Source organism: Bos grunniens, chromosome 11, assembly GCF_055505025.1.
Source record: "Bos grunniens cultivar Pamir isolate PY7600 chromosome 11, Bosgru_T2T1.0, whole genome shotgun sequence".
Taxonomy (NCBI): Eukaryota; Metazoa; Chordata; class Mammalia; order Artiodactyla; family Bovidae; genus Bos; species Bos grunniens.
Window position 1 is genome coordinate 9,183,777 of NC_141175.1, and position 27,283 is coordinate 9,211,059.

The window sequence follows — 27,283 nt, forward strand, 5'->3', positions numbered from 1 at the left end:
GTCCTGCTCATCGCACCTGGGGAGTCGGGAATGTGTGCAGAGATCCACATTGCCCGCAGAGGCCCCATCCCCGCCCCCGCCCCTTGGGCCACAGTCCATCGACTCATGGCTGGTGTCAGGCGGTACTCAGCTTTCAGCATCCTGGTTACCTTCAGGGCCCTTGGCAGCCCCGAAGAGGGGCCCTTGCTATTCCTGGGGCCGTGGTGCCTTCTTGGCCCATGGCCTCCCTAAATGTGCCAGGCAGATTCCCACCTCAGGGCCTTTGCACTGACTGTCCCTCATTCCTGGATTCTTCCCTCAGGTGTCTGCATCGTCGTCACTGTCTCACCTCCTTCAGCTTTTTTGCTCAGGTGTCCCCTTCCCATCAACACCTTTCCTGGCCGTCTTGCCCTCAGGCTCCTTCCTCCACAGCACTTCCCACCGTCTGCTGTGTTTTTGCCTCATTTCGTCTGCCTCCTACCTACTGCCAAACTGTAAGCCCCTTGAAGGCAGAATTTTTTTGTTTTGTTCACTGTTTATGTTCTTAGGTCCTTCAGGAGTACCTGACACCTAGTAAGTGCTTCATGAGAGTTTCTTCTTCAGTGAATCAAGCCCTGAGATTTCCTTAAACCTGGCTAAACTCAGCTCCCACCTAGGGCTCCTGGTCCTCTGCTTGGCATCTTAATTCCTGCTTTTTTTTTTTTAATGAATGCCCCCATCCCCACCCTGAGTCTATATTCATCTCCCCCCATTATCCCTGCCTGTGCCTGGGACCCCAGACCACCTGGCTGGGGGTCCTGGCTCCCTCTCTCCAGAGGGCCCTGGAGGCGTCTGCAGGGCTGGGTCCTGGCTGTGCCGTCCCTGGTTCTGGACACAGATGGGCCCCGAGTCAGGACCGAGCTCTGCTCCTCACTGCTCTGTGACTGGGTTTCTCAGCCTTTCTGAGCCTCATTTTCCTCATCTCTGAAGTGGGCCATTGTAACAGCCAGTGCTGAAGAGTTCTGGGCAGCACACAGTAGGCCCTCAGGGAGTGGCTGCTGCTGGGGTGCTTGTTTTATCCTTGCCATGACCTCCCGGGGTGCGCCAGGGCGAGGCCCCGTGCTGCTTCTGTGGGAGTGGCGGGACTTAATAGTGTGTGTTTAGAGCCCTGTGGAAACACGAGGGAGGTGCGGGACTGATCCCGTGAGCCCTGCCCCGGCCCACCTTCCCACAGCGGGAGAGGAAGCCGCCTGTCACCCGAGCCTGGGAGGGGTCCCCGAGGCTTTCTCTGGCCAGGCCTGCGGGAACTACGGTCAGGGAGGCTTCCTGGCCCGGCGTTCCCATGGCAGACTCACAAAAGGGAAGGGAGAGAACGCACAATTCGATACCGGCTTTCATTCCCAGACACTAATCCTGATTCCTCTGGGTGTTTCAACACGCCCGGCACTGTGAGCTTCCTCTTCAGACTGCAGCAGCTGCTGCCACTCCTGGGCTGGCTCAGGCTAGTGGAAGGGCTGGCGGGGGTTGAGGGTCTGCTCTGGCACCCTGGCTGCCCCCTAGCTTTCCCTGCTTTCAGGCTTGGGGCCTCTGCCTGATGGGAAGCGGTCTGGTCTTTGTGCCCCTCCACCCACCTCCTCTGGGCTGCCCTCAGCCCGGAATCCATCGTGGCAAGACCGAGGCACTGTCAGGGGGAAGGCTCAAGCGTTCTCACCACGGTCCAGCATGACCTAACCCTGCTCCCTCCACTGCCTCATCCCCTCTGCTCCCCTCCCCAGTCCCATTCAGCCCCTGAACCCCCACGCCGCTTCTCCAAGTTTGTTTCTACCTCAGGGCCTTTGCACTTGCTGTTCATGCGTCAGGACGGCTTTTCCCCCAGCCTTTGCTCAGCCCACACCCTCACTTCACTGCAGACCTTGATCAGACATCACTGCCACAGGGCTTATACCCCCTGCCCAGAGGAGCAGCTTCCCGCTTCTCATCTCAGTCCAGTACTCCCCACCCACCTTCCCTGTTCTCTGTGCCCCATTTTCCTCTCTACTTGAACTACCATGCTTTTGTTTTGGTTTCGGTAACTTGTTCTTTGAGCTGCAATTCACAAACCACACAGTTCACCCATTTAAAGTTTTTAGTATATTCACAGAGTTGTGGCTGTCACCACAGTCAAGTTTAGACTGTTTTCATCACCCTGAAAAGAAACTCCATACCCATTAGCAGTTATTCCCATTTTTTCCCCCAACTCCCCCATCTGGCGGTCATCAGTCTTTCTGTCTCTTATGAGTCTGCCTCTTCTGGACATTTCTTAGAGACTGAATCATGCAGTGTATGCTCTTTGGGACTGGCTTCTCTCACTAAGCAGAATGTTTTCAAGGGTGGTTCACACTGCAGCGTGTTTAGGCGCTCCTTGGACTGCTGAATAGCCTTCCGCTGTTTGGATGTATCACACTTTATGTATCCATTCACCAGTTGCTGGACATCTGGTTTGCTTTCACTTTTTTGAATAATGCTGCTGTGTACATCTGTGTACAAATTTTCGTATGGACATATGTTTCATTTCTCTTGGCTTTATACCTAGGAGTAGAATTGCTGAGTCATATGGTAATTGTAGTTTAACCACTTGAGGAACTGCCAGACTGTCTTCCAAAGTAGCTGCACCATTTTACACTCCTGCCAGCAGTGCACGAGTGTTCCAGTTTCCCCACATCCTCATCGACACTGGCTGTTACCCACCTTGATTACAGCTGTTCTGGTCAGTGTGAAGTGGTCGCTTGTTAGAGTTTTGACTTGTGTTTCTCTGATAGTTACTGATGTTGAGCATCTTCTCCTGTGTTTATTGGCCATTTGTATATCTTCTTTGGAGAAATGTCTATCTGCCTATTTTTAAATTGGGTTATCTGTCTTTATTTTTGAGTTGTAAGAGCTCTTTATCTACTCAGGTCCTTTATATACATGATTTGCAAATATTTTCTCTTGTTCTGTGGGTGTCTTTGCACTGTTTTGATGGTGTTCTTTGAATCACAGAGTTTTTAAATTTTTGTGAAGTTCGGTATATCTATATTTTTATCTTACTGTTTGCACTTCTGGTGTCATAGCTAAGAAAATGTTGGCTCATCACAGATCATGAAGCATTACCCCTATGTTTTCTTCTAAGAATTTTATAGTTTTTTGCTCTTCAACTTAGGCCTTTGATTCATTTTGAGTTAATTGTTGTACGTGGGGTGAAAAATGGGTCCTACTTCATTCTTTTCAATGTGAATATCAGTTGTCCCAGCAACTTTTGTTAAAAAGGCTATTCTCTCTCCCATTTGTACCTTTGTTAAAATTAATTTACCATAAATGTGAAGATTTATTTCTGGACTCGCAATTCTATTCCTTGAATCTTTGTATCCATCCTTACACCAGAACCACACTTTCTTAATTATTGTAGCTTTGTAGAATTTTTGCAGTCAAGACATGTGAATACTTTACTTATGTTCAAGATTGTTTTGATTATTCTGGTCCCTTGAGTTTCTAAGGTTTAGGATCAACTTTTCAATTTTCGGCGGCAAAGTCATCTGAGATTTTGATAGGGATTGTATTGAATTTTTAGACCAATTTGGGAGTACTGTCATCTTAACAAGATTAAATCTTTCTGTCCACGACTATGGGATGTCTTTCCATTTACTTAGATATTCTTGAATGTCTTTCAGTAAGGTATTGATAGTTTGTAGTTTTGCAGAGCATATGTTTTATACTTCTTTTGTTAAATTTATTCTTTTTGATACTATTGTAAATGAAACTCTTTCATTTCATTGTGGATGTCCACTAGTATACAGGAGGTCATTGATTTTTGTATATTGACCTTGTATTCTGCAACCTGGCTGAACTCATGTATTCTAATAGGTAGAGGCTTCCTTCGGATTTTCTGCATAGCAGATCAAGTCACCTGCCAGTAGAGGTAGTTTTTGTTCTTCCTTCCAGCAAAATGTAAGCTGGTCACTGCTGCGGTCCCAGTGCACAGAGCGGGCTGACACGCAGTCGGTGACAATTATGTGATGAATGAAGGAGGAGGGCCGCCATGGTGGATGCTCTGGCCTGGGGCCCCCACTTCTCCTGGGGCACCTGCTTCCTGCCCTTTGTCCACCAGGGGTTTGGGAACTCTCCCTTCCTCTCCCCCTCCTCTCGAGCCCTGACCTTTTCTATCTGTCCCCAGTCTGCTGGGGTTGCTGGAGCTCACCTTCTTAACAAGGTCAGAGCATCTTGGTGATTGAGTGCCCCTAGACTCCAGCGTCTTCATCAGACAAGACGTGTCTCAGGGGGCCTCCTTAGGCCTGGCCCTTGCTGGGCGCACCTCCCTGAATGCTCTCAGGTGCCTGCGATGAGTGGCTCCTGTGCCTGTTTCACCGATGCCGATGCTGAGGTTGGGCCCAGCCTGAGCTGCACAGTGTGAGGTTGTGAGCCCGGGTCTGCCTGGCTGAGTTGTGTTGCTTCCATCACAGCCCTGGCAGGACGTGGGGAAGCCTTGGTCCCATCCTCAAAGCCTCGTGGGGCCAGAAGGGAGCTCCTCATAGAGGCTTGGCTCGGGGGCCTTCATTGGCTAAGCACCCAAGAGTATGTTCGTTTCCCACTCATGCAGTTCCCTCTGCTGGGAACTGTCTCCCCCACTGGCTACTCCCCTTCTCTGCATTCGGGTCTGCGCCTGAATGCCATCTCTGCAGCTAGTAACCTTCCTAGCTGACTCACCCTTTCCCCCACCCTGTCCTGGTGACACTGAGTCATCACTGGGGTGACTGTCAAATGTCAAGTCTGTGAATCCAGTCCACTGCAGTGTCCAGCACCCGGCACATACTTGGGACTCAGAGACCCAGATAGATGCCTCGGGGACCAAGCATGTTGCAGCTGGCCCCATGACCCTCGTGGGTTCCACGTGCCAGCCTCTCCCAAGCCGCTGACCCGTGAACCAAGACGATGGCTGGGCACTCTGACCCTGTAATTGGCCAGCCCTAAGCTCGGATCCTGCTTTGCCCGTCTCTGGGGGGAGCCTCAGTGCCCTCAACTGTATAGAATGGGTGGCACAGAGTCTGTCTCCTTCCAGAGTTGCCGGGGGAAGCAAGTGTTCAGGAGATGCTCAACCTGTGCTGACCCTATGCCCTCGGGCCCCAATCTGGCCGCTAACCCGAGCCCCTCCAGTCTCCAGGGGGTGGAGCGGTCACTTCCTTAGCTGTCTGCTCAGCCGTTCCTGTTAGGTGGGATGAGGCTGGAGATAATGTCTCTCACGTGGGCCCCTCCCTTCCTGAGCACATCCTGCCCTGTGAGGGGGTGGGGGGGACCTCATCTCCTTCACGGGAGAAGTCACAACTACTTGCACCACCCCCCCGCCCCGATCTCCACCTCCAGGGCCGCCGCAGCTGGAGAGGCTGGGGGTACCGCTCCTGCTGGCCCCACTCACCACCACCCCCACCCCCGGCACAAGGCACCTCCCCAGTGGCGGGGGCGGGGGTGCTGAACTGGCGGGAGGGTGCTTGGTCATGCTCCCCAGGCCCAGGAGGAGCTCCAGGAGCTGGAAAGCCAGCTTGTCCCCCTCTACCCCCGACCCAGTGGGGAGGACACGCCTGTGGCACAGAGCCAGGCGGCTTGGGTTCAAGTCCCTCTTCTGCTCTGCTCGTGGTGGGCCTTGGGCTGAAGTCTTAGCCCCAGAGGTCCCGTTTTCTTTGAATGTGGGCTTGGACTACTGACGGTAGCTGCTGCAGACAGTTGCTGGGAGGGTTAGCGTGACTGTGGATTGCCAGCGCTTGGAGCAGGCTCCAGTGGCTTTGGACGGTGCCTGGCACGTAGGAAGTGTGCTGAGTTTGCTATTGTTGCTGTTGTTACTCTTATCGTCGCTGTTACTGCTGGTGAAGAAGGGGGCTCTGGAGCCAGGCAGCACTGGGCTGAGGGCACAGCTGCTTCCTGGCTGGGTGATGCTGCTCAGTTTATCTAGCCTCAGTTTCTTCATCTGTGAAAAGGGCTGGCAGTTCATCCCGGGAACACCTTTGTGAGGCTCACTCGAGATGGCCAGCAGCAGTCCAGTGGGAGGAGGGACGTGGCAGCCAAAGGAGGCCTCAAAACAAGGTGGGGGCTGGGGGGCAGGCAGTGCTGGAAACACACGGCTGCCCCCTCCCCGCCGGCCGCCCAGCCTGCTCTCACCCTCGCTTGCCTTGTGGGTTTTTTTCCCCCCTTTTTATCTTGTTTTTGTTGTTTTTATCACACTTCCACAAGTAGATTCTTGTTACGAAAATGCATTCACTTTGTGATACAAAGTGAAAAGTGAGAGCTCCCCACCCATCCCCGCAGGAGGCAGGGCCCTCACCTCCCTGAACGTGGACCCCCACCCCTTGTGCCCGCAGGGAGGAGGTGCAGGAGAACTGCGTGCGGTGGCGGAAGAGGTTCACCTTCGTGTGTAAGATGAGCGCCAATCCGGCCACCGGCCTGCTCGACCCCTGCATCTTCCGTGTGTCTGTGCGCAAGGTGAGGCCGGCGGGGGCTGCCAGGACCACCGGGCTGGTGCCTCCGGGCCCATCCCCTGAGTCAGGCTACCTCATTTCCTGTCCTCCTCCCCTGCGGGTCAGGTGGGGAGGGGGGCGGAGAGGATTGGGAAGACCCGTGAGGTCACTGGGATTCCCTAGCCATCCTCATCCCCGTGTCTGTTTCCCTTGCAGGAGCTGAAAGGTGGAAAGGCTTATTCCAAGGTAAGCTGGGCCAGGTGAAGGGGCAGCGGGGTGGGACAGGATGGGACAGGCATGAGAGAAGCTCTAAGAAAACAGAAGACGCCCTGCCATCTATGAGATGTATTGGTTTTTGGAAATATCTTTATTGACAGCCTCTGCATTTAATGTAAAGGCAGCAGATGCTCATTGCAGCACAGATGGTAGAGGGCTTCCCACCATGTGCCTCCTCCTCACACCCTTCCAGACCTCTTAAGAAAACAAAACTGCCTGAAGCGGGGGACTTCCCTGGTGGTCCAGTGGCTAAGACTCCACACTCCCAGTGCAAGGGGCCCAGGTTCCATCCCTGGTCAGGGAACTAGATCCCACATGCCTCAACTAAGATCCAGTAAAGCCAAATCAATCAATAAATACTTTTAAAAAGAAGCAGAAGAAGAAAAATGCATGAACTATCTCATACAGAGCAGTGAATAAAACACGCGCACGTGGTTTAGAGGATCATTCGAGGAGCCCCACGGGGCTACCTGAGCACACGCGGGTGAATGTGGTTTAGAGGGTCATATGAGGAGCTCCCATGGGGGTACCTGAGCACACGCGGGTGATGGGATTTTTAAATTCACTAGAGGGACTTGTCCTACAGATTCTGAAACCTTTTTTTTTTTAACTACCCAGTACAGCGCGGGCATGTTTTTGTGTCATCACAAGTTTCCTTTTGCTTTCTAACAGTGGAGGGTCCCCTTGTCTGGCTGGGTGAAGAGGGCTCAGTCACCCCCGTGGCTGCACGTCTGTGTGGTGGGCAGGTTTCCCCTCGTCCACAGACACTTCAGGCCTTCCCATTTAAAGCCTTTTCCACTGGGGAAAGTGGGGGAAGATGGCTCTGGAAGGGTTACCTCTGGCTTTGAGTCAGCCTGCTCTGCCCTGAGCCCTCCTTCTTGTGGGGCCTCTCGCCCACCCTCTGGGGCCCGGGGAGGCACCCAGCAGCAGGGAGGTGGGCTCAGTCAGTCCAGAGGAGACATGCCTTTGTCTCACCTCACCCTGCATGAAGAGCCTGAGGCAGGCAATAAGCGGGGTGAGTCCCTTCCTACCGACCAGAGCTCAGGAAGTTCAGTGGACATGGCCGTGCCCTGCGCCCTGTCCCGGGTGCCAACACCCTGCCCAGAAGCAGAGGGCAGGGTGGCTAGAACCGGGCTGCAGAAGGTGCTCTTAGAGTGGGGATTTCTCCTCCTGGTGGCGCACATGGGAGAAGGACAGCCAGGGAAGAAAAGGCCAGCAAACGGCAGGAGCACCCACCTCCCTCCCCCTTCCCCCCCAGACCTGCTGTGTCACCTGTCAGGCCTCCCAGGCCCTTCCCTTCCGTCACAGGCTCGTGTGTGTGTGCTAAGTCATTTTAGTCATGTCCTACTCTGCAGCCCCACGGACTGTAGCCCACCAGGGTTCTCTGTCCATGGGTTTCTCCAGGCAAGCATAATACTGGAGTGGGTTGCCATGCCCTCCTCCAGGGGATCCTCCCCACCCAGGGACTGAACTTGTGTCTCTTAGGTCTCCTGCATTGAAAGGTGGGTTCTTTACCACTGGACCACCTGGGAAGTCCCACCACAGGCTCAGGTCCCTTTAATCAGAGGAAGAAACTGAGGCCCAGAAAGGTGGGGAGATCTGACACTAATCAGGCCTCGTTTCAGTCCTGGCTCTGCCGGATAAGGTGTGTGAGCCCCTGAACAGGTCACTTGCCTGCTCTGAGCCTTAGTTTCTGGGTCTGAAGCATGCACCCTCCATTCTACAGTAGAGACTTGCGTGCAGCAGGTGCTCAATGAATGTCCCCGCTTAGCTTGATTTGTCCTCCAGGTCCCTAAACCCAGCACCCACCCCCCGCACCCCAGCCTCCAGGTCTGGCAGATGTGGCTTCCGTCCAGGAGGCCTTCTTAGCTCATCCACCCTGTTCTTCCACTTTCTTACTTCCCTCCCCACCCCGGGCTCCCCTCTGCATCTCGTGACAGCTCGAGGTTCCCACTGGCCCTTGGCTCCCACCCTCACCAGGGTCTCCCGCCCGCCCAGCAGAATGCCCTCCACCCATCCATCCACCCACCCCAGCGCCAAGTTCCCACGGGCCTGGCCTCCCCTCCTGCCTGCTGGCTCGGCGGCTCCCACAGCACGGCCTTGTTTCCCCGGGAACACTGCGTCTGTGTCGCAGACAACAATGTCCTTTCATCTCGGGCGCTGCCCTGGTGCACGCCGGGACGCGGCACAAAGGGTGCTTTGTGCAGCCCGGGGATGTGAGCTCCTGGCTTTGCCACGTGGAGCCTCCAGCCGGGGCCCATGTCCTTGGGTGCTGGTTATGCAACAGTCCGTCAGGGCTGCGGGGCGGGTCCAGGGCTCCAGCCCCCACCGCCGCCGGCCCAGCTCACCCTTGGGCCACCAGCGCTGCTCTCACACTCCCCTCAGCCTCCCACCCTCTCCTCTGTCCCGCGCTCAGCTGGGCTTCGCGGACTTGAACCTGGCGGAGTTTGCAGGCTCGGGCTCCACAGTGCGCTGCTGCCTGCTGGAGGGCTACGACACGAAGAACACTCGACAGGACAACTCCATCCTCAAGGTACGGGGGGCTCTGGGCCTTGTCTGCCCCTCCCACCCAGGGGCAGGGGAAGGGCGGACCACCTCCCTGTCAGAGTCCCCTGGGGAGTTGCGAAGAACACAGGTTCTCATCCCAGATGGGCAGCGAGAGACGCTGGGAAGACGTGGGCCCTGAGGTCAGGAAACCCCCCTTGGAGGCCTGACTCAGCCACTGGCCTCAGTTTGCCCTCCATAATCGGGCCTCAGGGAGTGGACCCCGACAGTCTCTTGCAGTGAGACCAGCACCCCTTATCTCGTGGTGCCCGACCACAGCCTGGCAGGGAGTGGTGTCTCTTCCTGACCCCAGTTTTGCACAGAAGGGGCTCCACCTTCGGGTGGTCATCCACCCAAAGACTCAGCAAAGCTGGCACCTGACCCTGCAGCCCAGCTCCTAACCACTGCCGTGCATGATGCGAGGCCACCTGAGCTCCAGAGCACCGGGGTGTGGACGGACCTGCCATCCCTGCACCTGGCAGACCTGGGCAGCTGCCCCGAGGGCCCAGCCACGTGAAGGTTTCCAGTGGCCAGCGCAGCACCCTCCCCCCGAGCAGCTGCCTCCTGAACCCCTGGGGACAGAGATATCGGGACATCCACTGCCAGCGCACCTCTCTTCCTTGTCTCCACACCCTTCCACCTGGCTGAGAAAACAGTCTTGTCTTAACCACAGCCCTGTGAGCTGACCCAGTGGGAGCGTGCTGCGTCTGGCAGAGCTGGGTAGGAGGTGGTAGGCAAGGGCGCTGGGGCCTCTTGGACCTTTTGCAGAAGCCAGAGGCTCCTGGAAAGGTCCAGGCTAGCTCTTGTGAGAGCCAGGGCCTCAGTGCATCCTCAGACCAGATCAAGGGGGCCTCGGGTCCAAGGCCAGCTCCCCCACTCCTGTCTGCAGGACCTTGGACAGTCATTTATTTCCCCTGATTCTGAGTCTCAGTTCCTGTGTCTACAGCCTGAGGCCACCACGTACGTGGCAGGTTGCTATCACAGCCAAATGAAATAACCCATTAAAAGTCTCAGCCTCACCCCATTGTTGTCGGAAGTGTCCCTAGGATTCTCTTTCTCACCCCATCACCTGTCACTTTATCCTAGCCCCGATTTGGGGACCCAAATCTTGCCTTGTTTGAACCATTGCCGAACTCTTTGCCTAAGTGGATGTTAAACATTTCTAATGACTTCTTGCTTTGCTTTATTCAACAAACTTTCACACACCCCTGCCCTCTGTGTTGGACTCTAGGAACCCCTATGCTGTGTCAGGCTGGGTGGGTAGGCTACCAGGTAGCCTACCGGGTAGGCTTCAAGAGCCCCTCTTCCACCTGCCTCGCCCGCTCTGGGGGCCGTGAGGATGGAGAGTGTCTGCAGCCTCGCCCTTGAGGGTCCCACAGTCTAGTCGCTGTTCTGAAATGACAGTAGCCGACTCACTGCTCACTCACTCCATGCCAGGCGCCCCAGGCATCCTCTGCCATCCCATGAGGCAGCTGTTAGGATCAGTTTTGTCCTCTGCACGAGAAAACTGGGCTTCAGTGAAGTTTGGTGGTGTCACCAGGGCCAGCAAGTGACAGAGATGGGATCAGAGTCCAAGCTCATCTGAAGCCAGAGCATGGGGTCCAGGCACCTGTGGGGGAGCTGGGAGGGTTGAACGGGGCGTGGCTCATCTCCCTGGCTTTTGCACAGGTCACCATTGGAATGTTCCTGCTCTCGGGAGACCCCTGCTTCAAGACGTGAGTGCTGGTGCAGGCTGCCTGAGGGGTGGGGGCTGTCCTGGACATTGTGGGGGGAGGGGCAGGGGCTCTTCCCTCCTCCAGGCTCGTGGGGTCCCCTGTCTTCTCCTGACCCCAAGCTGGGGCACCCCAGTCACACCTCTCTCTGTTTTCCCAAGGCCGCCATCCACCGCCAAGTCCATCTCCATTCCAGGCCAGGATTCCTCCCTGCAACTGACGTGTAAGGGTGGCGGGACCAGCTGTGGTGGCAGCAGCAACTCCCTGACAGGGTCCCGGCCCCCCAAGGCCCGGCCCACCATCCTCAGCTCAGGTACCGTTCCCCACCTGCCCTCCGCACCCCTCCTGGGACAAAGGCTTTCACCTCCCCCGGTCCCTAGGTCCCAAGGGGGGACACTTGCTGAGAAGAGAAAGCCAGTGCGGTGGTATTCACCTACCCTTGCTTCCGTCGGGTGGGCATCTGCGCCCCTCCCATGATCCAGGCTCTGCCTGGCCCCAGAATCACAGCAGCACCCTGGACCAAGACGGATCAGGTCGCTGGCCTCGTGGCTCTCCGGGTCGAGCAGGAGAGACAGGGGTCAGTGAACAATAAATACATCAAACGTTTGTCCGCCTAGAACTGTGATGAGAGCTGGGAGAGAGATGTAGAAGGTGTCCGCCTGGGGACGACCAGGGAAAGTTTCCTGAAGGGATTTCATTTGAGCTGAATCTGGGGTGTATTGTGCTGTGTTCCTGGCAGAGGGACCTGCTAGGAGCTCTTGTTCTGCTCCTTGCTGTGTGACCCTGACCGGCTGTTTTACCTCTCAGGCCTTAGCATCATCCTCTGCAAAGGGGAATCAGCAGTAGTAACCACATCCGGGTTGCTCTGGGGATGAACTGAGAAAACGTATGTGCCTTTCCTGGCACCTGGGTCGTCCTCTCTATTTCCCAGCACGTTTCCATTAAATTATCATTATTACTAATGTTATGAAAAATGCAAATGAGCCTGAATCCCTAGAGGAGTGGGTGTGGCAATTAAGAGGGAAAGGAGCCCAGTGCTGTAAGGGATGAAGTAGGCCCTCTCCCGACAAAGCTTGAGCCTTGGCTCCTACACCCCGTCCCTGGGGGTGAGCTCAGAGCTGGGAGGTGGACAACCACCAAGCCGATCAGTAAGCAGGGTGGCACATGGTGGCCCTAACCTGTGCCACAAGAGCAGTGAGGGCACGGGGCCTCAGACCCTGTTTTCTGGGTGATTCTGCCCCCAGGGCTAGGAGCCGAGAGGGACCCTCTGACCCTGAGGGCCAGCTTTCCTGCCCTCCCCTTTTTTCCTGCACACCAGCCAGGTGGGACCCAGAGCAGAAATCTGGGCTTCTCCCCTGCCTCAGCCGGAGGGCTGCATGCAGGAATGGGGGCTCCCCAGCTCCACTGCTCTCTCCAGCTTCAGGGTGGGGGTCCTCAGAGGAGCGATCTGGGGACCAGGGCACCCCAGCACATGTGGTGCCTTTTGTGTAAGAAGAGAGATGCTTCTCCCGCATAGGGTGGGAATTTGAGGTCTACAAGCCTCTCTCTTCCGGCAGCCCCTCAGAGGCAGAGAACCTGTCGGGACTTGAAAAGTCTTGTGGCTTTGGGTGGGGACACAGGCAGGCCTAGGGTCCAGGCTGTGACCTGGGTGTGCTCATATCAGAAGAGGATGGAAGAGTCATTGCTTCCCACGTGGACCAGAAGGACTGGTCGGTGGCTGGGTGTTCTCTGAGCCCTAGGCAGACCCTGCTTGGTTCCCTGTATTTCCTGCTGCCAGTGCCTAAAAGTGTGTTCCCCACCCTTATTTACTACACTCCAGTTACACAGACTCCAGCTCACTGAAGCCTCAGGGCCTTTGCCGATGCTGGTCCCTGGGTCTAGAAGGCCTTTTTTCTGATGCCTTACCTAGCCTGCTCCCTGCCAAACATTCTGAAGGTCACTCATTAAGGCCACCTCCTCAGAGAAGCCTTCCCTGATTTCAGATTGGATTTCAGACCCAACCTCCCCTCATACGCTCCCTGCTGTGGGCCATTTGTCAGTTATGCTTAATCGTGGGTCCTTTTTGTCCTGTGTTCTTCCTTCCCACCACTGGGTGTCTGTGACACCCTGTCTCCTGTCCCCTGGCAACCCAGTAGAGCGCCCCCCAGATATTTGTGGAATGAAGGAATGACCCTGGGCTCGAGTGCTGACCTGTAGCTCAGGACAGGTTGCTGCCCTCTTGAACCATCTCTTAAGAGTTTTTCCATCTCTTAAGTGGAAATACATAGTGTGCCCCCCCACCCCACCCCCACCCCGCCACATTCAGTGAGAGGACTAGTGAGAAGCGAGCATACTGGTCACCCCTGCCCCCCCCCCCGGCTTCCAGGGGTGCCGGAGGAGCCAGACCAGAGCCTGTCCAGCCCGGAGGAGGTGTTCCACTCTGGCCACTCCCGCAACTCCAGCTACGCCAGCCAGCAGTCCAAGATCTCGGGTGAGTGCCCGCCCACCCTCCCGGTGCCCTTGGCCTCCCAGCCTCCCCAGCCCCACCTCCATCATGACCTGTACCCCCACCGCCCAGCAGGCTACAGCACAGAGCAGTCGCGCTCCTCCAGCCTCTCGGACCTGACACACCGCCGGAACACGTCCACCAGCAGCAGCGCCTCGGGCGGCCTCAGCATGGCCGTGGAGGGGCCTGAAGGCAGCGAACGTGAGCACCGGCCCCCTGAGAAGCCGCCGCGGCCGCCCCGGCCTCCGCATCTGTCAGACCGCTCGTTCCGGTAGGTCTCACCGTAAGTGCTGCTAGAGAGCAGAGCCCTCCGGTGGCTCCGGGAACCTCTGCTCCTCCACCTGTAACACAGGGACAACTGGGTCCTGGCGTCGTTGGGCGCATGGCCGTCGGACCAGCTGATGCTCCACACTGGCCTGGCGTGCATGCTCAGTGGGTGGATGCTGCGGGTGGTCTAGCATACCCTGGGGCCTGCCTGCTTCCCTGCTCTGTGGCCTCTCAGAGGCTGGCACTTAACCTCCCAGGGCCTCCGCGGCCTCCTCTCTAAAACCAGGTTGCAGCAGCATCCGCACCGTAGGGTTGATGTGACGGTTCAATGAACACAGTCTGGACCAGCTTCCACATGCACTCGGAGGGTCCTGAGTGCGGTGGACGGGGACTGGGTCCTATGGTCGTGTGACTGTCCTGACTCCCGCCCCACCCCAGGAGGAAGAAGGACTCAGTGGAGAGCCACCCGACCTGGGTGGATGACACGCGCATTGATGCTGATGACATCGTAGAGAAGATCATGCAGAGCCAGGACTTCACGGAAGGGAGCAATACCGAGGGTGAGCTGCCAGCACAGGCGGGATGTGGGGGTTGGTGCCCGGGGTGAGCAGCCAGCACTGACGGGCACAGTACCTGGGGGCTCCCTGGCTTCGCTGCCCCATTCAGCTTCTATCTTCCCCTGTGTCCCCACAGACAGCAACCTCCGGCTGTTCGTGAGCCGCGATGGCACCACCACCCTGAGTGGTATCCAGCTGGCCAACAGGTAGGCGGGGGAAGGTTCTGGGCCCCCATGGTGAGAGCATATGGCTTCTGCAGCCCACTGACCTAGCTTTGAATGCCAGCTCTTGTCCGTGTGACTTCGGGCCAGTCATGTCTGTCTGAGCCTCGGTTTCTCCGTCTGTCAAATGATGTGGATCACACCACCTCACCCGGAAACCTGGGACGAACACCCCAGGGTTGGTTTGGGAGGGTTCCGAGGAACGTTGGAAAATGCTTGGCGCAGGGCTTGCCACACAGCAGGGGCTTCATACATCTTTATTTTGGATTCCACTTTTCTTTCCCTTCCTCCTGGGCCTAGGAGCTCCTAAAAAATGATGATGATGACTCATGTATCTATTAAATGAATAGTTACTGCGCACCAGCTACGTTTCATGGTTCTGAGCTAGGTGCCGGGGATACGGCAGTGAGCAACATAGATTTCTGCTTCATAATAGGCAAGCAGATGTGAGGATCAAACTTATGGCTTGAACTCTGCCAGTATATAGAGTATTCTCTAAATCATTCATTTACAGCATGCTGGTCTGTGTGTGTCAGGCTCAGTGAATGAATGAATGGAGGAGCTTACCACCTGCAGGGCTGTGCTGAAGCCTTTACTCCTGGTTCTTGTGGGCCAGATGGGAAAGTGGCCATTTAACATCTAGGCCAGAGGAGTCGGAGGCTTGGCTGGGCCACACTGGGGCCTCAGACCTGCCCTCTGGTGTTGCTCTGCTGACCCCTGCTGGCTGAGGTTCAAAATCGCAACTGCTATCTTTGCGTGGCCAAGGCAATGGCACCCCACTCCAGTACTCTTGCCTGGAAAATCCCATGGATGGAGGACCCTGGTGGGCTACAGTCCATGGGGTCACTCAGAGTCGGACACAACAGTGACTTCACTTTCACTTTTCACTCTCATGCATTGGAGAAGGAAATGGCAACCCACTCCAGTGTTCTTGCCTTGAGAATCCCAGGGACGGGGGAGCCTGGTGGGCTGCCGTCTATGGGGTCCCACAGAGTTGGACAGGACTGAAGCGACTTAGCAGCAGCAGTAGCAGGCTGTCCTTAGTGGGGTGGGCAAAAAGAAAACAGAGGGCACTTCTTAGGGCTTTGTGACATCCCTCTCCAGCCCCCTCTGAGGATGAGGAAACTGAGATTGAGCAAGGTCATTGCAGAGCTGTATACTGCGCCCCAAATGACTACAGCCCTGCCAGTGGGCCTGGCCTTGGTGGGGAGAAGAGCTGATCAAGCTTCCCGACCTCCTGCTGCACTTTCGGCAAGCCCCGTAATCTCTCTGAACTTCAGTTTCTTTATCTGTCAAGTGGGGCTTGCTGCAGATCCTCTCTGCCTGAATTGCTGTGAGGATGGGCACAGCACACCCCAGCATGTGAGCTGCTGGTACCCAGGGGGCCTTGGGCATGGTCTGTGCAAGCTCTGTGATCCCACAGGCTCAGGTATGTAACATCTGTGTTACCCTGGGCAGGTGACTCCTCTGAGACTCAATTTCTCTCTGCAAAATGGGGCCAGTTAACAGTGCTTGTGAAGTACCTCCCAGGGCTGGCCCAGAGGACCATCAGGGAGGACAAGCTGACCTGTTTCTCCCCACAGGGTCTCCTCTGGGGTCTACGAGCCAGTCGTGATTGAAAGCCATTGAGGAGCAGGTGCCCCGGCTGGAGAAGGGCCCTGCCTTCACGGGCATCCAGACCCACGTCATTCCACAAGGGACCTTCCCCTTCGGATCACCATCTGCGCTGCCTCTCATCTGTGCCTCCTCCATGCACTCCAGCCCAAAGCATCATTCCATTGACCTCCCATCTATGCTGGGACGCTCATGGCCCACAAGGGCCCCGGGCACCACTGTGAATATTCTCCCCTGAACCACTAGAGGGCAGGACACATGGGCCCGTGAAGCAGGTGGGCAGAGACCCATGGCGGGCACTGCCCCTCTGAGACCCACCTGGGCCCTCGGCGAGGACATTCAGCAGTTCCTGCACATGCAGGGAGGCTGGTGGCCGAGGGGCCTTTTGTCCTGTGTCCCCGTTCACTCCAGGAGCGCTGGCTCAGCCCTGGCAGGGCCTCGCTCCATTGCCCCCTTGTCCTTAGGGGGGCAGTTCACCCCCCGGAATCCTGCCACCATGGCCCTCTGACTGCTTAGTGCTTCAGCTGTCCCTCCCCTGCGTCCCGGGGGACCTGCTGGCGGCCTCCTCCCGGAAACCAAGACCTCAAACCCCACCCGCGCTCCAGATTGAGATCCCCCTTCCCCGCAGCGAATGTTCTCCTGCTGCCCTGGCAGCCTGCACTTTGCACATGCTTGTTTCCAGCACAGCACCCTGGCCCTTGCCTGCCCATCCACTGAGCCCTTCCCAAGGATCCCTGGGCCCTGCCTGCCGTGCAGTCAGCAGCCCAGCCCTCACAGCCCGGCTGGAACGTGGCACTGCCCCTGCCCCTCCCTGCCCTTTCCAGTTGGCTCCAGTTCAGGCCTGAGCCCCCTGCTGAGAAAGGTCTGAGCCTGAGCTGCGGTTCCCCTCTGCCCGGGGCTGGGTCCTGGGCAGCTGGCTTCCGTTAATGAAGCCAGGAAGGGTGCCTCCCGAGGCCCTGGAGGTCAGCAGCCCGGCTGGGCTGGGTTTGCCAAGCCAAGCGCCCTTTCTCTCCCCTCAGGCTCAGCTGGCCCAGGCCAGGGCCGATGCTGGAAAGGCAGATGGGCTGTAGCTGGACTGGCCCGGAGCTGGCTTCCTGGCCAGAAAAGCCTCAGCCAACCTCTGAAAACATGCCCTCTCTGGGCAAAGGAGAGGGCGGCGGGGGGCCGTCCATTAAGGGGGTTTTCCCGTGGGGAGCAGTCTGGCCCTGCCCCCGCCCCCACCCCTCGCTACACCCTCTGCTCTCAGCACTTTCCCCTGGCCTTGTCCTCGTTACTTGCTTGAAGGTGGGTTCTGGCTGCCCACCGGTCTCTGGACAGACTCCCCGACACTCTAATTTCCACTCATTTTGTATAAACCCAGCAGGCTGGTGTTTACGTAGCCCCATACCTTTTTCCTTTTCTTTGCTGGTTGTTTTTTTTTTCTTTTCTTTTTTCTTTCCTTCCTCCCTTTCATTTTCTTTTTTTAGAGTTCACAGTTTGGTATTTTCTCCTCCCCCAGGCGAGGGGAGGTGCTTCTGTTCTCCCCCTACCCGCTGGCTGGGTCCCAGCAGGGCTGGGGATCTGGGGTGGGGGTGGGGGGTGCCCTCCCCAGGCTGGGAGGGGTCCTTGCCTTCTGCCCCACTGGCAAGAATTGGACTTGGTCTTGGAACCTCCTGGCATTGGGACCAGAGCATTTCTAGGGTTTCTGTTGTTGTTTTTAATGCCCTAACCCTTTTAGAAAATGAATGTGAGAAGGTGCCTACCGAGGCAGGATGGAGCATTTGCTCTGGCTGGGGAAGGCTCTGGTCAGCTCTGCAGGTCCCTTCCTGCCCCACAGACACCTGGCACTTTAAAAGGGAGCTGGCTGCACTGTCTGCAGTTGAAGTGACCCCTAGAAGATGGGGGAACGCTGTCCTTCCCTTCTGTATCTGCATGACCTCAGCCCAGTGAGGCGATGTATTCAGGGTGTTTTTAGGTCTGAGTCAACATTCTGGGGGCTTCAGGCATAAGATAGCTGGTTTTGGTGCCGTTGGGGAGAATTCCCCATACCAGGAACCCCAGCCCCACCCTAGGCGAGGTCTGAATTTGACAGTCATCCCAGAAGGAGACAGAGCCTGCCGCACCTTCCCATGCCAGGCCCTGGGCCAGGGTAACTGGATTAACAGAATTCGGCCACAACCAAATCAATGCTGGCTGGAGCTGGAGGCCTGGAGCCCCGGACCCCCAGCCTCATTCCCACGTGGAAGCCCTTTCTTCAACCCTCTGGTCCCCTCAAGCTCAGTGAATTCCCATTAGGTGCCCACATCTCTGGACTAAAAATCCTATATTTAGAAACAGACAGAATATATTAGAGATATTTTTGGAAAGGAATTGGTCTATGCAATGGCAGTTTGGAATCTTCTTGAAAGACAGTTTAATGTTTTTACTAGGAGGTTTAAAGAAAAGTCTACAATATTTTTAGGTCGTTTTTTTTTGTTTTTTGTTTTCTGGTCACCCCACAAACCGACCGCATGGCATGATCCGCCAAGATGGAGAATGCCATGGTCTCCTCTCTTTCGGGAGGTGAGCAGGGAGATGGGGGGAGAGGAGGTCTTTTTTTTTTTTTTAACACCCCTCCTTTCGAACAGAATGTTACCACCACCACCCCCTGATTCAGTGGGCTGTGTTTGTATCTCCGTCCCAGCTTCTATTGTAGAAAATAACATTGTAAGGGGAAATCAGCCTAGTGTCAGTGTCTTGGTTGGGGGGGTTGGGGATTAAATGTTGCAGATTTTGTTATGGCATATTGGTTCTTGCTTGTTTTACTGAGTTGAATCCCAGGTCACAGATGGCATCAGAAGGGAGCGAGATGACACTCTGGGGGTGGGAGAGACATCGGTGGCCAGGGTTCTTGGTTGTCCTGGCTGCAGTCATTACAATTATTATCACTGTTCCTACTACACATTCATTGGGAGGAAACGTAGGCCCAGAAAGGGCAGTTTCTTGCCAACCTCACACTTAAAAGGTGGCAGCTCTGACCTCAGAGCCCAAGTTCTAACCTCCCCAGAGTTGGGTGGCCTCTAACAAGCACGCCTGAGGATCAATGACTGTGCCTCAGCTTTCGCAGCTGCAAATGGGATTGTGGATCAAATTAGGAGGTGGGTATACAGCCCTCCCTAGGGAGCCTGACCCCCGCTGAGAGACGTTAAGAGTTTTCCCAGCCTCCCCAAAGCCACAGGCCAGCACTGTCTCCAGGCTTGGACCACCTCACTCCCTGCCCTTGACTCAAGTTCCTGAAGAGTTGACATGGCCACCAAGCTCTTGGGAAAGGCAAGTCACCCTGGGCCCGTCATGAGCTCAGAAATGGCAGGAATCCTCAGGGCTCTGGACAAGCTGGAAGGGACTAGACTACCAGGCCTTGTCTCGGCCCCAGCACTGCATTATCCTCGCCCATTTTCAGCGCTGATGCCTGCTCACACCCCAGAAAATCCTGGAGGCTGATTCTCAGCCCCTTCCTCGGTTTTTTGCACACCTGAGGAGGGATGAGTTGGCTCCTGGCTGAGCCCCAATTCTGAGACAGGGAAGGAATAGGGCTGTAAGGTCCAAAAAAGTTTGCTCCTTTGGAACACAGTAATGCTCAGTGGGCTTTCCTGGTGGCTCAGACGGTAAGAATCTGTTCAATCCCTAGGTCAGGAAGATCCTCTGGAGAAGCGAGTGGATTCTTGCCTGGAGAATTCCATTGACAGAGGACCCTGGTGGGCTATAGTCCAGTTCAGTTTAGTTCAGTCGCTCAGTCGTACTCTGTGACCCCATGGACTGCAGCACACCAGACACCTCCCTGTCCATTGCCAACTCCTGGAGTTTACTCAAACTCATGTCCACTGAGTCGGTGATGCCATCCAACCGTCTCATCCTCTGTCGTCCCCTTCTGCCTCAATCATTCCCAGCATCAGGGTCTTTTCTAATGAGTCAGTTCTTTGCATCAGGTGGCCAAAGTATTGGAGTTTCAGCTTCAGCATCAGTCCTTTCACTGAATATTCAGGACTGAATTCCTTTAGAATGGACTGGTTGGATCTCCTTGCAATCCAAGGGACTCCCAAGAATCTTCTCCAACACCACACTTCAAAAGCATCAATTCTTGGGTGTCAGCTTTCTTTATAGTCCAACTCTCACATCCATACATGACCACTGGAAAAACCATAGCCTTGACTAGACGGACCTTTGTTGGCAAAGTAATGTCTCTGCTTTTTAATATGCTCTCTAGGTTGGTCATAACTTTCCTTCCAAGGAGTAAGCGTCTTTTAATTTCATGGCTGTAGTCACCATCTGCAGTGATTTTGGAGCCCCAAAAAAGTCTGTCATTGTTTCCACTGTTTCCCCATCTATTTGCCACGAAGTGATGGGACCAGATGCCATGATCTTAGTTTTCTGAATGTTGAGTTTTAAGCCAACTTTTTCACTCTCCTCTCTCACTTTCATCAAGAGGCTCTTTAGTTCTTTGCTTTCTGCCATAAGGGTGGTGTTATCTGCATATCTGAGGTTATTGATTTTCTCCCAGCAATCTTGATTCCAGCTTGTGCTTCCTCCAGCCCAGCGTTTCTCATGATGTACTCTGCATAGAAGTTAAATAAGCAGGGTGACAATATACCTACTCCTTTCACTATCTGGAACCAGTCTATGAGGTTGCAGAGAATCAGACATGACTAAGGACAACTTTCACTTTTTTTTTCCATGCTAAGTGAAAAATCAGTATATAAAATAAATGATGGGGGGAAAATGTTCCTCTCAGCTTTGCGATGGGCTCAGACAACCCAAGCAGACAGATGCTGCCAGCAGGAGCAAGCCATGACTGGTTCAGACCCCATCTTTGCATGGCCCTGCCCCCCTCCCCAGGAGAAGGCAATGGCACCCCACTCCAGTACTCTTGCCTGGAAAATCCCATGGATGGAGGAGCCTGGTGGGCTGCCGTCCATGGGGTCCTGAACAGTCAGACACGACTGAGTGACTTCACTTTCACTTTTCACTTTCATGCATTGGAGAAGGAAATGGCAACCCACTCCAGTGTTCTTGCCTGGAGAATCCCAGGGACGGGGGAGCCTGGTGGGCTGTCGTCTATGGGGTTGCACAGAGTCAGACACGACTGAAGTGACTTAGCAGCAGCAGCCCCCCTCCCCTCCAAGTGAAGACAGCTCAGGGAGAGCCTGGCATTGCCAGATGCTATTCTCTGTAGCACTACAGAAGTCACCAAAATCTTAAAACTGGTTGACTGATTCAAAGCTCCCAGTTGTGCCAAGCCTCATTCTGGGCACTGGGGATACAGACCCTATCCTCAGGGGGCTCACAGTCAAGTGGGCCAGGTCAACAAGTAAATCAGATAATTAAAACGCAGTGATGGGGCTTCCCTGGTGGCTCACTGGTAAAGAATCCACCTGCCAGTGCAAGAGACATGGTTGGATCCCTGATCCAGGAGGCCCCCACATGCTGCGGAGCAGCTAAGCCCTGTGCACCACAAGTAGAGTCTGTGCTCATAGAACCTGCGAGTCGCAGCTACTGAAGCCCGCATGCCCCAGAGCCCGTGCTCTGCAACGAAGAAGCCACGGCAATAAAAGGCTCTGTACAGCAACTAGAGAAAAGCCCTCGCAGTAACGAAGACCCAGCGCAGCCAAAAGTAAATAAAATGTAAAAAACAGAAACGCAGTGACAAGCGTCTTCCTGGTGATGCACTTGGGGCTGTGAAGCACAGAGGAAGGGACTCCGGCTCCTCCTTCTCCTCCCACCCTAGGCCGGTCCTTGAACTTTTTACCTTACCCTCAACAGACACGCTCGGGCCTCGGGACCAGGAAGTAGCGCCCTCGGGTGCTGGAGTCAGCTATACACCACTGACTCAGACTGTGATCTGAAAAGTTCTCGCCCCTCTCTTGAGCCTCCTTTTCCCCACCTGAAACACGGGACTTCTGACCACTCACCCCTATTCTGTTCTGGCTTTAGGACTCTGGGATATTGAGAGATGGGCTTTTTTTTTTTCTCGGGCGAGTTCGACAGGACCGAGCCCACAAGGGCCAAGCCAGTCTAGGTTCCTCAATTCGATCTCACTGCCCAGAGATTCGGGAACGCGTCACAGAATGTCCTCGAGAAACTACATTTCCCGACATGCAAAGAGGAGGCGGTGCCCGCCCGTCTCCGGCGACGCGGTCCCGGGCCAGCCTGAGGACTACGACTCCCGGCGTGCCCCGCGGCCCAAGGCCGGAAGGGCCCGGATCCGGAACCAGATGGGGCTTGCGTCTCCAGTACCTGAAGCGCCAGGGAAATGGTGAGCGTGAGGCCGAATGTCGGCAAAGGGGGCGTCTGGAGGGTGGGGTCCTGCGTCTGCTCAGGAGCTGGGGCTTGAGCACTCGGAGCCGGTATCGTTCTCCTGCCGTCTCATCGTACGAGTGATAGACTTTGGCCCGGTACTCTCTCTCCCGACCTAGAAAAGATACCTAGTCAGCCACGTCACATATGTCAGCTGAGTAAATGGACGTGATCGGGCCGCAACGACTACCCCCTCCTTCCTAAATGGAGGATCTTTTCCTCAGTTGAATCCTCCCTTTTCTGCAGGCCACGGGAACAGACCAAGTGGTGGGACTCGGCCTCGTCGCCCTTAGCCTGATCATCTTCACTTATTACACCGCCTGGGTAATTCTCTTGGTATGTGTGCTTCCCCGCCCTCTCTTACCTCCCATCCTTGGATCTCGAAGCCAACTCCTCACATCATTTTAGCAGGCACTGTGCTAGGTGCTGTCACTGCATATCTCATGAAAGCTCCAGGACAGCACTATGAGGAAGATGGTAACAGGTGTCCCTATTTTATAGACGAGGAAGCAGAAGCTCAAGGGGAAGGCTCAGGGTGGAATCCTTAACCACTCCACTGCAAAGTCCTGTCCTTGATTTGCTTTGCTTTTGATGGGAGTTCTAGTCTTGGTTATCCTGCGGGCGCTTGGGCATGACAATCCCAGTGGATTTTGTGAGAGTGTTTAGCATTTTTTTTTCCCCGTGGGAAATTTTTTTGGTTACTGCTTTAAAAGTGAAGTGTGTGTTTGGAGGGCAAAATCTTGCAGAAGTCAGTATCCTTTGGAGACAAATGTTAGTAAAGAAAACCTTGGAGTCCTGGTTGGGAATCACTCGAGGATTCCTCATGTCCGCTTTGTCCCTGCTAAGCTGTGAGGGCCTTAGGGCAAGTCCTTTGTCTTCTGTTCCCTGCCAGGTCCCTAGCCCCAACTTTGGGCGAGCACCAGTCAAGTGCCCAGTACACAACCATTAGATAACTGAAGGAAGGGAACAAACCAAGGCACCCAGAGTGCTATCATCTTAGAGAAAAGCAAATGCAGTGCTTTGATGGGGTCAACCCCTGAGATGGAGGAGGTGGGCTGTTTGGACTTGGGGAGCTGAGCAGAGCGAGGAACACTCACTAGAGCTCTGCCTTTGATGCCAGCCATTCATCGACAGTCAGCATGTCATCCACAAGTATTTCCTGCCCCGAGCCTATGCCATTGCTATCCCACTGGCCGCCGGCCTCCTGCTGCTCCTGTTTGTGGGTAAGTTCCCTCAACCCTGGACAGGGTGTCTTGGGGACCCCATGACCCCCTCCCAACCCCAAACATGCTGCTACACTTCATCACTCACTGTACATCTGCTTGAGGCTCCTTACCCCCAGCTCACGTCCTGGGGTTTCCCTGTTCATTCTTCAGGGCTGTAAGTCAGTCTTCCCAATGCCTCAGGCTCACTGGAATCTAATGGGATGTCTCCCTCTTTCTTGCTCCCTCCACCACCACCACCACCGCTCTGCTCACACCTCCATCACCTCTCACCCCCTTGTCACCCTGGTTCATGATCCCTGCATCTCTGTCTCCCAGGGTAAGCGTGTGGGCCTTATAGAGGCAGGGACTGTGGCTTTGTCATTTTTATGCCCTCACCCCAAGCACAAGCTGTGGCACTGAGTTGGTGCTCAAGAAAGTGGTTTGGATAAATCAACAATTAGGTGTCTGGAGGATGGGGTGGGTGGATGATGGATGCTGAGTGGGTGGGTGGTTAGGTAGATGGACAGGTGGTCGGGTAAGTAGGTAGATAGTTGGGTGGATCTTATTCCCTGTAGAATCAGAAACACTAAACTCAGAAAATTGCCTTTGATAGTCACTCAGCTGATGTTTCGGAGAAGGCAGTGGCACCGCACTCCAGGACTCTTACCTGGAAAATCCCACGGATGGAGGAGCCTGGTGGGCTGCAGTCCATGGGGTCACTAAGAGTCGGACACGACTGAAGTGACTTAGCAGCAGCAGCAGCAGCTGATGTTTGTTGAATGAATGCAGGCAGAAGTGTAGCTTGATGAGCGATTAGGGAAATGGCCTCCAGGGCGTGGCCTGGAGGGCGGTTGGGTAGCTGCTTGGCCCCCTGTGTGGGTCACTGCCATGCTTGGGTCCTGCTCTGGCCTCCCTGGGCTCCCCTTGTGACTCAGCTGGTAAAGAATCCGCCTGCAGTGTGAGGGACCTGGGTTCAGTCCCTGGGTTGGGAAGATCCCCTGGAGAAGCACTCCAGTATTTTGGCCTGGAGAATTCCATGGACTGTGTAGCCCATGGGGTCACAAAGAGTCAGACACAACTGAGCGACTTTCACTTCACTTTCTGACCTCCCAGCAGTCCTGAGCCAGGATCTTAGCTGCCTTTTTTGGTCTGTGTATTCCAGGTATATTCATCACCTACGTGATGCTGAAGAACCAGAACGATACCAAAAAGACTCAGTGAAGGCCCAGCAGGAATGAGGCTGCTGGCCCCGTCTCTGCTTCTTCTCCAGGGCAGACCCAACAAGGGTGCCCACAGGACCCATTCAGGCACTGAGGCCCCGTCAAACCTGATTGCCCTGCAGACACCCCTGTGGGATGGAAGCTGTTCAGGACTCACCCCTGGCTGACCAGGGCCCCTGCTCCTCCTTCCAGAAGCCAGGGAGGAGAAGTACCTGGAAGTCTCCATCTCACCCCCATTCTGGCTCAGGGCCTGCAAGGTGCTGGTCCCTCTCCACATACACACACACCTCACCTTGACTCCCTCTCATTTTTCCCGCTGGGTTCTACACTTGCCTCAGTTTCCTTCTTGTCACATGATGGTGTTGGACTTGGCAGGTTCTGGGACATCACGTGACCTCTCCCCACATGTCCTGCTCCTCCACAAAGGCAACCTTCCCAGGTCTGACATAGCCCCAGATCCCACAAGGATTTCTGGACCTGGAGAGCCTAGAGGGAGGCCCAGCCCCCCAGCCTCAGGGCTGGCCTGATGGGAGAGCTGAACAATAAACATCGTTGTCTTCGTCTCAGTGCTGTCCCTGACCCGAGGTGCTCAGGAGCTGGGAGCTGGCCTCTGCATTGGTCTCAGATCAGGAGACACTGGTTTGTGCAGCGAGGGTGCCTTGGGTACCTCCTGGATTATCCCTGTGCTGGACACAGGACAAAGCAGGGGCCAGGACTGGTGTGGATCTGGCCTGGTGCAGCTCACGGCGGGGGAGTCTGGAGGCATGGCCGTCTGCCAGACGTCACATCAGCCTTTACCTCGCCTCCACTGTGCCAGCCCAGCCAGTGGGCACTGGTATATTAAGGACCCTCACACCCCTAAAAGCCCAAGCCCATCATCTGTCTCGTACTCAGCAGCCCAAATTAGTGTGGCTCTGAGCAGAGGGCCACTGTGAGCCAGAGCAGGGCTGTTTCCACTGTGTTCCAGTTGACTGGTCCAGGCCTCAGCTCGAGCCCCTGGCAGTCCCACCGTGCCCCTCTGGGCAGCCAGCTCTCCCATTCACAGTGTGAGCCTCCACCCCTCACTTCCTTGGGCACTCTCTTCCTCCAGTTAGCAGAGGTGTCCCACCTGCCTCATTAGAGGAAAGAGCCCAACTGCAGGCACACCTGCCCTGTCCTTACCTATTCCCCTCCCCAACCTCCAGTCCAGGCGGAGCTGCCCTCCTGGACTCTGGGTCCTGTCCTCTCCCACCGCTGTGGCAAGAGCCTGCTATCTGATGATCCCTCTCAGGGGAACAGCCTCTGCTTCTCAACATGGTCCTCCAGTGTTAAATGAATGTGTTATAGGCTCCATATAAGGGACCCTCCATCAACTCATTAACTCCCTCTAGGTCTCTCCCTGTCTTCACAACCAAACTTCCCCAAAGGGTATCCACCTCTGCCCCCGCGTTTCCTCTCCTCCCACTGTGCTTGGCAGCTTTCCAGGAGGGCTGCACTCAGACCACCAGTGATGTCTGGTCTACATCAGAGGCATGTTCCTTGACCTGCCACATTTGGCCAGTGACATTCCGCCCCCCACCCCCACCCCGGGTGCATTCTCCTACTTCTGTCTATCATATTCATGCTCCTCTCCTGCCGTGAGAGGGTAAGTTTCTCAGGACTCAGTCACAGGCCTCTTCACCCCACACTCTTAGGGGCGACCTTATCCTCACCCAGGCTTGCTTCCAGCCCAGCTTTCTCCTGAGCCCAAAGGTGTTGGATGTGTGCCAGCTGTTCACCTGACATCTCCATCAGATGTCACAGACCTTGGCTTTCCTCTTCCACCCCACATCCACCAGACCCAAATCCTATCAATTCTTGCCATTTCCTCCCCCGCCCCAGTCACCTTCCTGATGCAAAGCCAGCATCCTCTGCCCTAAATCACCAAAAGTGTCCTCACTTCTCTCCCCACTCCCCCACAATGGCCCCCTCAAATCCAGCTGCATGACAACCAGTTACCTTTGGAAAACATTTGAGTTTCTTTTTTACTTTTCCTGAGCATCTTTCTCACACATTGCTTCTCTGGGTTCCCATCCCTCTCCTCCCATGGCTGACAAGAGCCTCCGTGCTCCCTTCTGAACTCTCCTCCAGCCATACTGGCCTTCCATTTCCTGGGAGTCACTGAGGTTCTGTGTACATCCTCCTTGCACTGGTTCAGCATATACCAGTTTCTCAAACACCAGTTTGTGCCAGGTTACTGAGCCAGGAAAGGAGCCTGCCCTCCTTGCACTCTGTGGGTGGGGGAAAGGGGGATGTAATAAGTAAATGAACAAGACAGTCTCTAACAGTGTTAAGCATGATGAAGAAAGTAAAAGTAATGTGATCATGACTGAGGGGCGGGGACACTCAGAGTAGGGCAAGGTGATAAGGAATAAAGCAAATCGGGTGTGTGTGGGGGCCGGGGGGGGGGGGGTGGCTACTTCAGGCTGAAGGAACAGC

At 55.3% G+C, this 27,283-nt stretch overlaps 2 protein-coding genes and 1 long non-coding RNA gene across 6 annotated transcripts in view; 2 read left to right on the top strand and 1 right to left on the bottom strand.

Moving 5' to 3' along the window:
* The window catches only part of EEIG1 (estrogen-induced osteoclastogenesis regulator 1), a 36,837-nt gene extending 17,983 nt beyond the window's left edge, over positions 1-18,854 (top strand). The window contains exons 2-11 of one of the 2 annotated variants that reach the window (XM_086324958.1): positions 6,321-6,441; positions 6,633-6,662; positions 9,109-9,225; positions 10,905-10,951; positions 11,110-11,261; positions 13,314-13,418; positions 13,509-13,704; positions 14,139-14,260; positions 14,394-14,463; positions 16,062-18,854. In XM_086324958.1, the coding sequence (XP_086181084.1) occupies positions 6,321-6,441; positions 6,633-6,662; positions 9,109-9,225; positions 10,905-10,951; positions 11,110-11,261; positions 13,314-13,418; positions 13,509-13,704; positions 14,139-14,260; positions 14,394-14,463; positions 16,062-16,107 (1,006 nt within the window). In that variant the 3' untranslated portion in view covers positions 16,108-18,854. Of the gene's footprint in view, positions 1-6,320; positions 6,442-6,632; positions 6,663-9,108; positions 9,226-10,904; positions 10,952-11,109; positions 11,262-13,313; positions 13,419-13,505; positions 13,705-14,138; positions 14,261-14,393; positions 14,464-16,061 lie in introns of both variants that reach the window. The other variant, XM_086324957.1, reaches the window with a different exon arrangement.
* Positions 18,461-22,166, bottom strand: LOC147362488 (uncharacterized). Its single transcript, XR_015136294.1, has 2 exons — positions 22,017-22,166; positions 18,461-20,662 (listed from the first exon to the last, which is right to left on the bottom strand). It is a non-coding gene; the product is annotated as an uncharacterized LOC147362488 (long non-coding RNA).
* A 123-nt stretch (positions 22,167-22,289) lies between these two features.
* On the top strand, positions 22,290-25,392 carry DPM2 (dolichyl-phosphate mannosyltransferase subunit 2, regulatory). Of its 3 annotated transcripts, none has more exons than XM_086324962.1 (4): positions 22,290-22,360; positions 22,648-22,737; positions 23,522-23,624; positions 24,769-25,392. In XM_086324962.1, exons 1-4 carry the CDS (start codon positions 22,358-22,360, stop codon positions 24,825-24,827), a joined length of 255 nt encoding a protein of 84 aa, XP_086181088.1. In that variant the 5' UTR covers positions 22,290-22,357; the 3' UTR covers positions 24,828-25,392. The 3 variants fall into 3 exon arrangements, with proteins under 3 accessions (XP_086181088.1, XP_086181085.1, XP_086181089.1); XM_086324959.1 differs by having other exon boundaries at positions 22,337-22,499; XM_086324963.1 differs by lacking the exon at positions 23,522-23,624 and having other exon boundaries at positions 22,337-22,499.
* Positions 25,393-27,283: the final 1,891 nt, after the last annotated feature.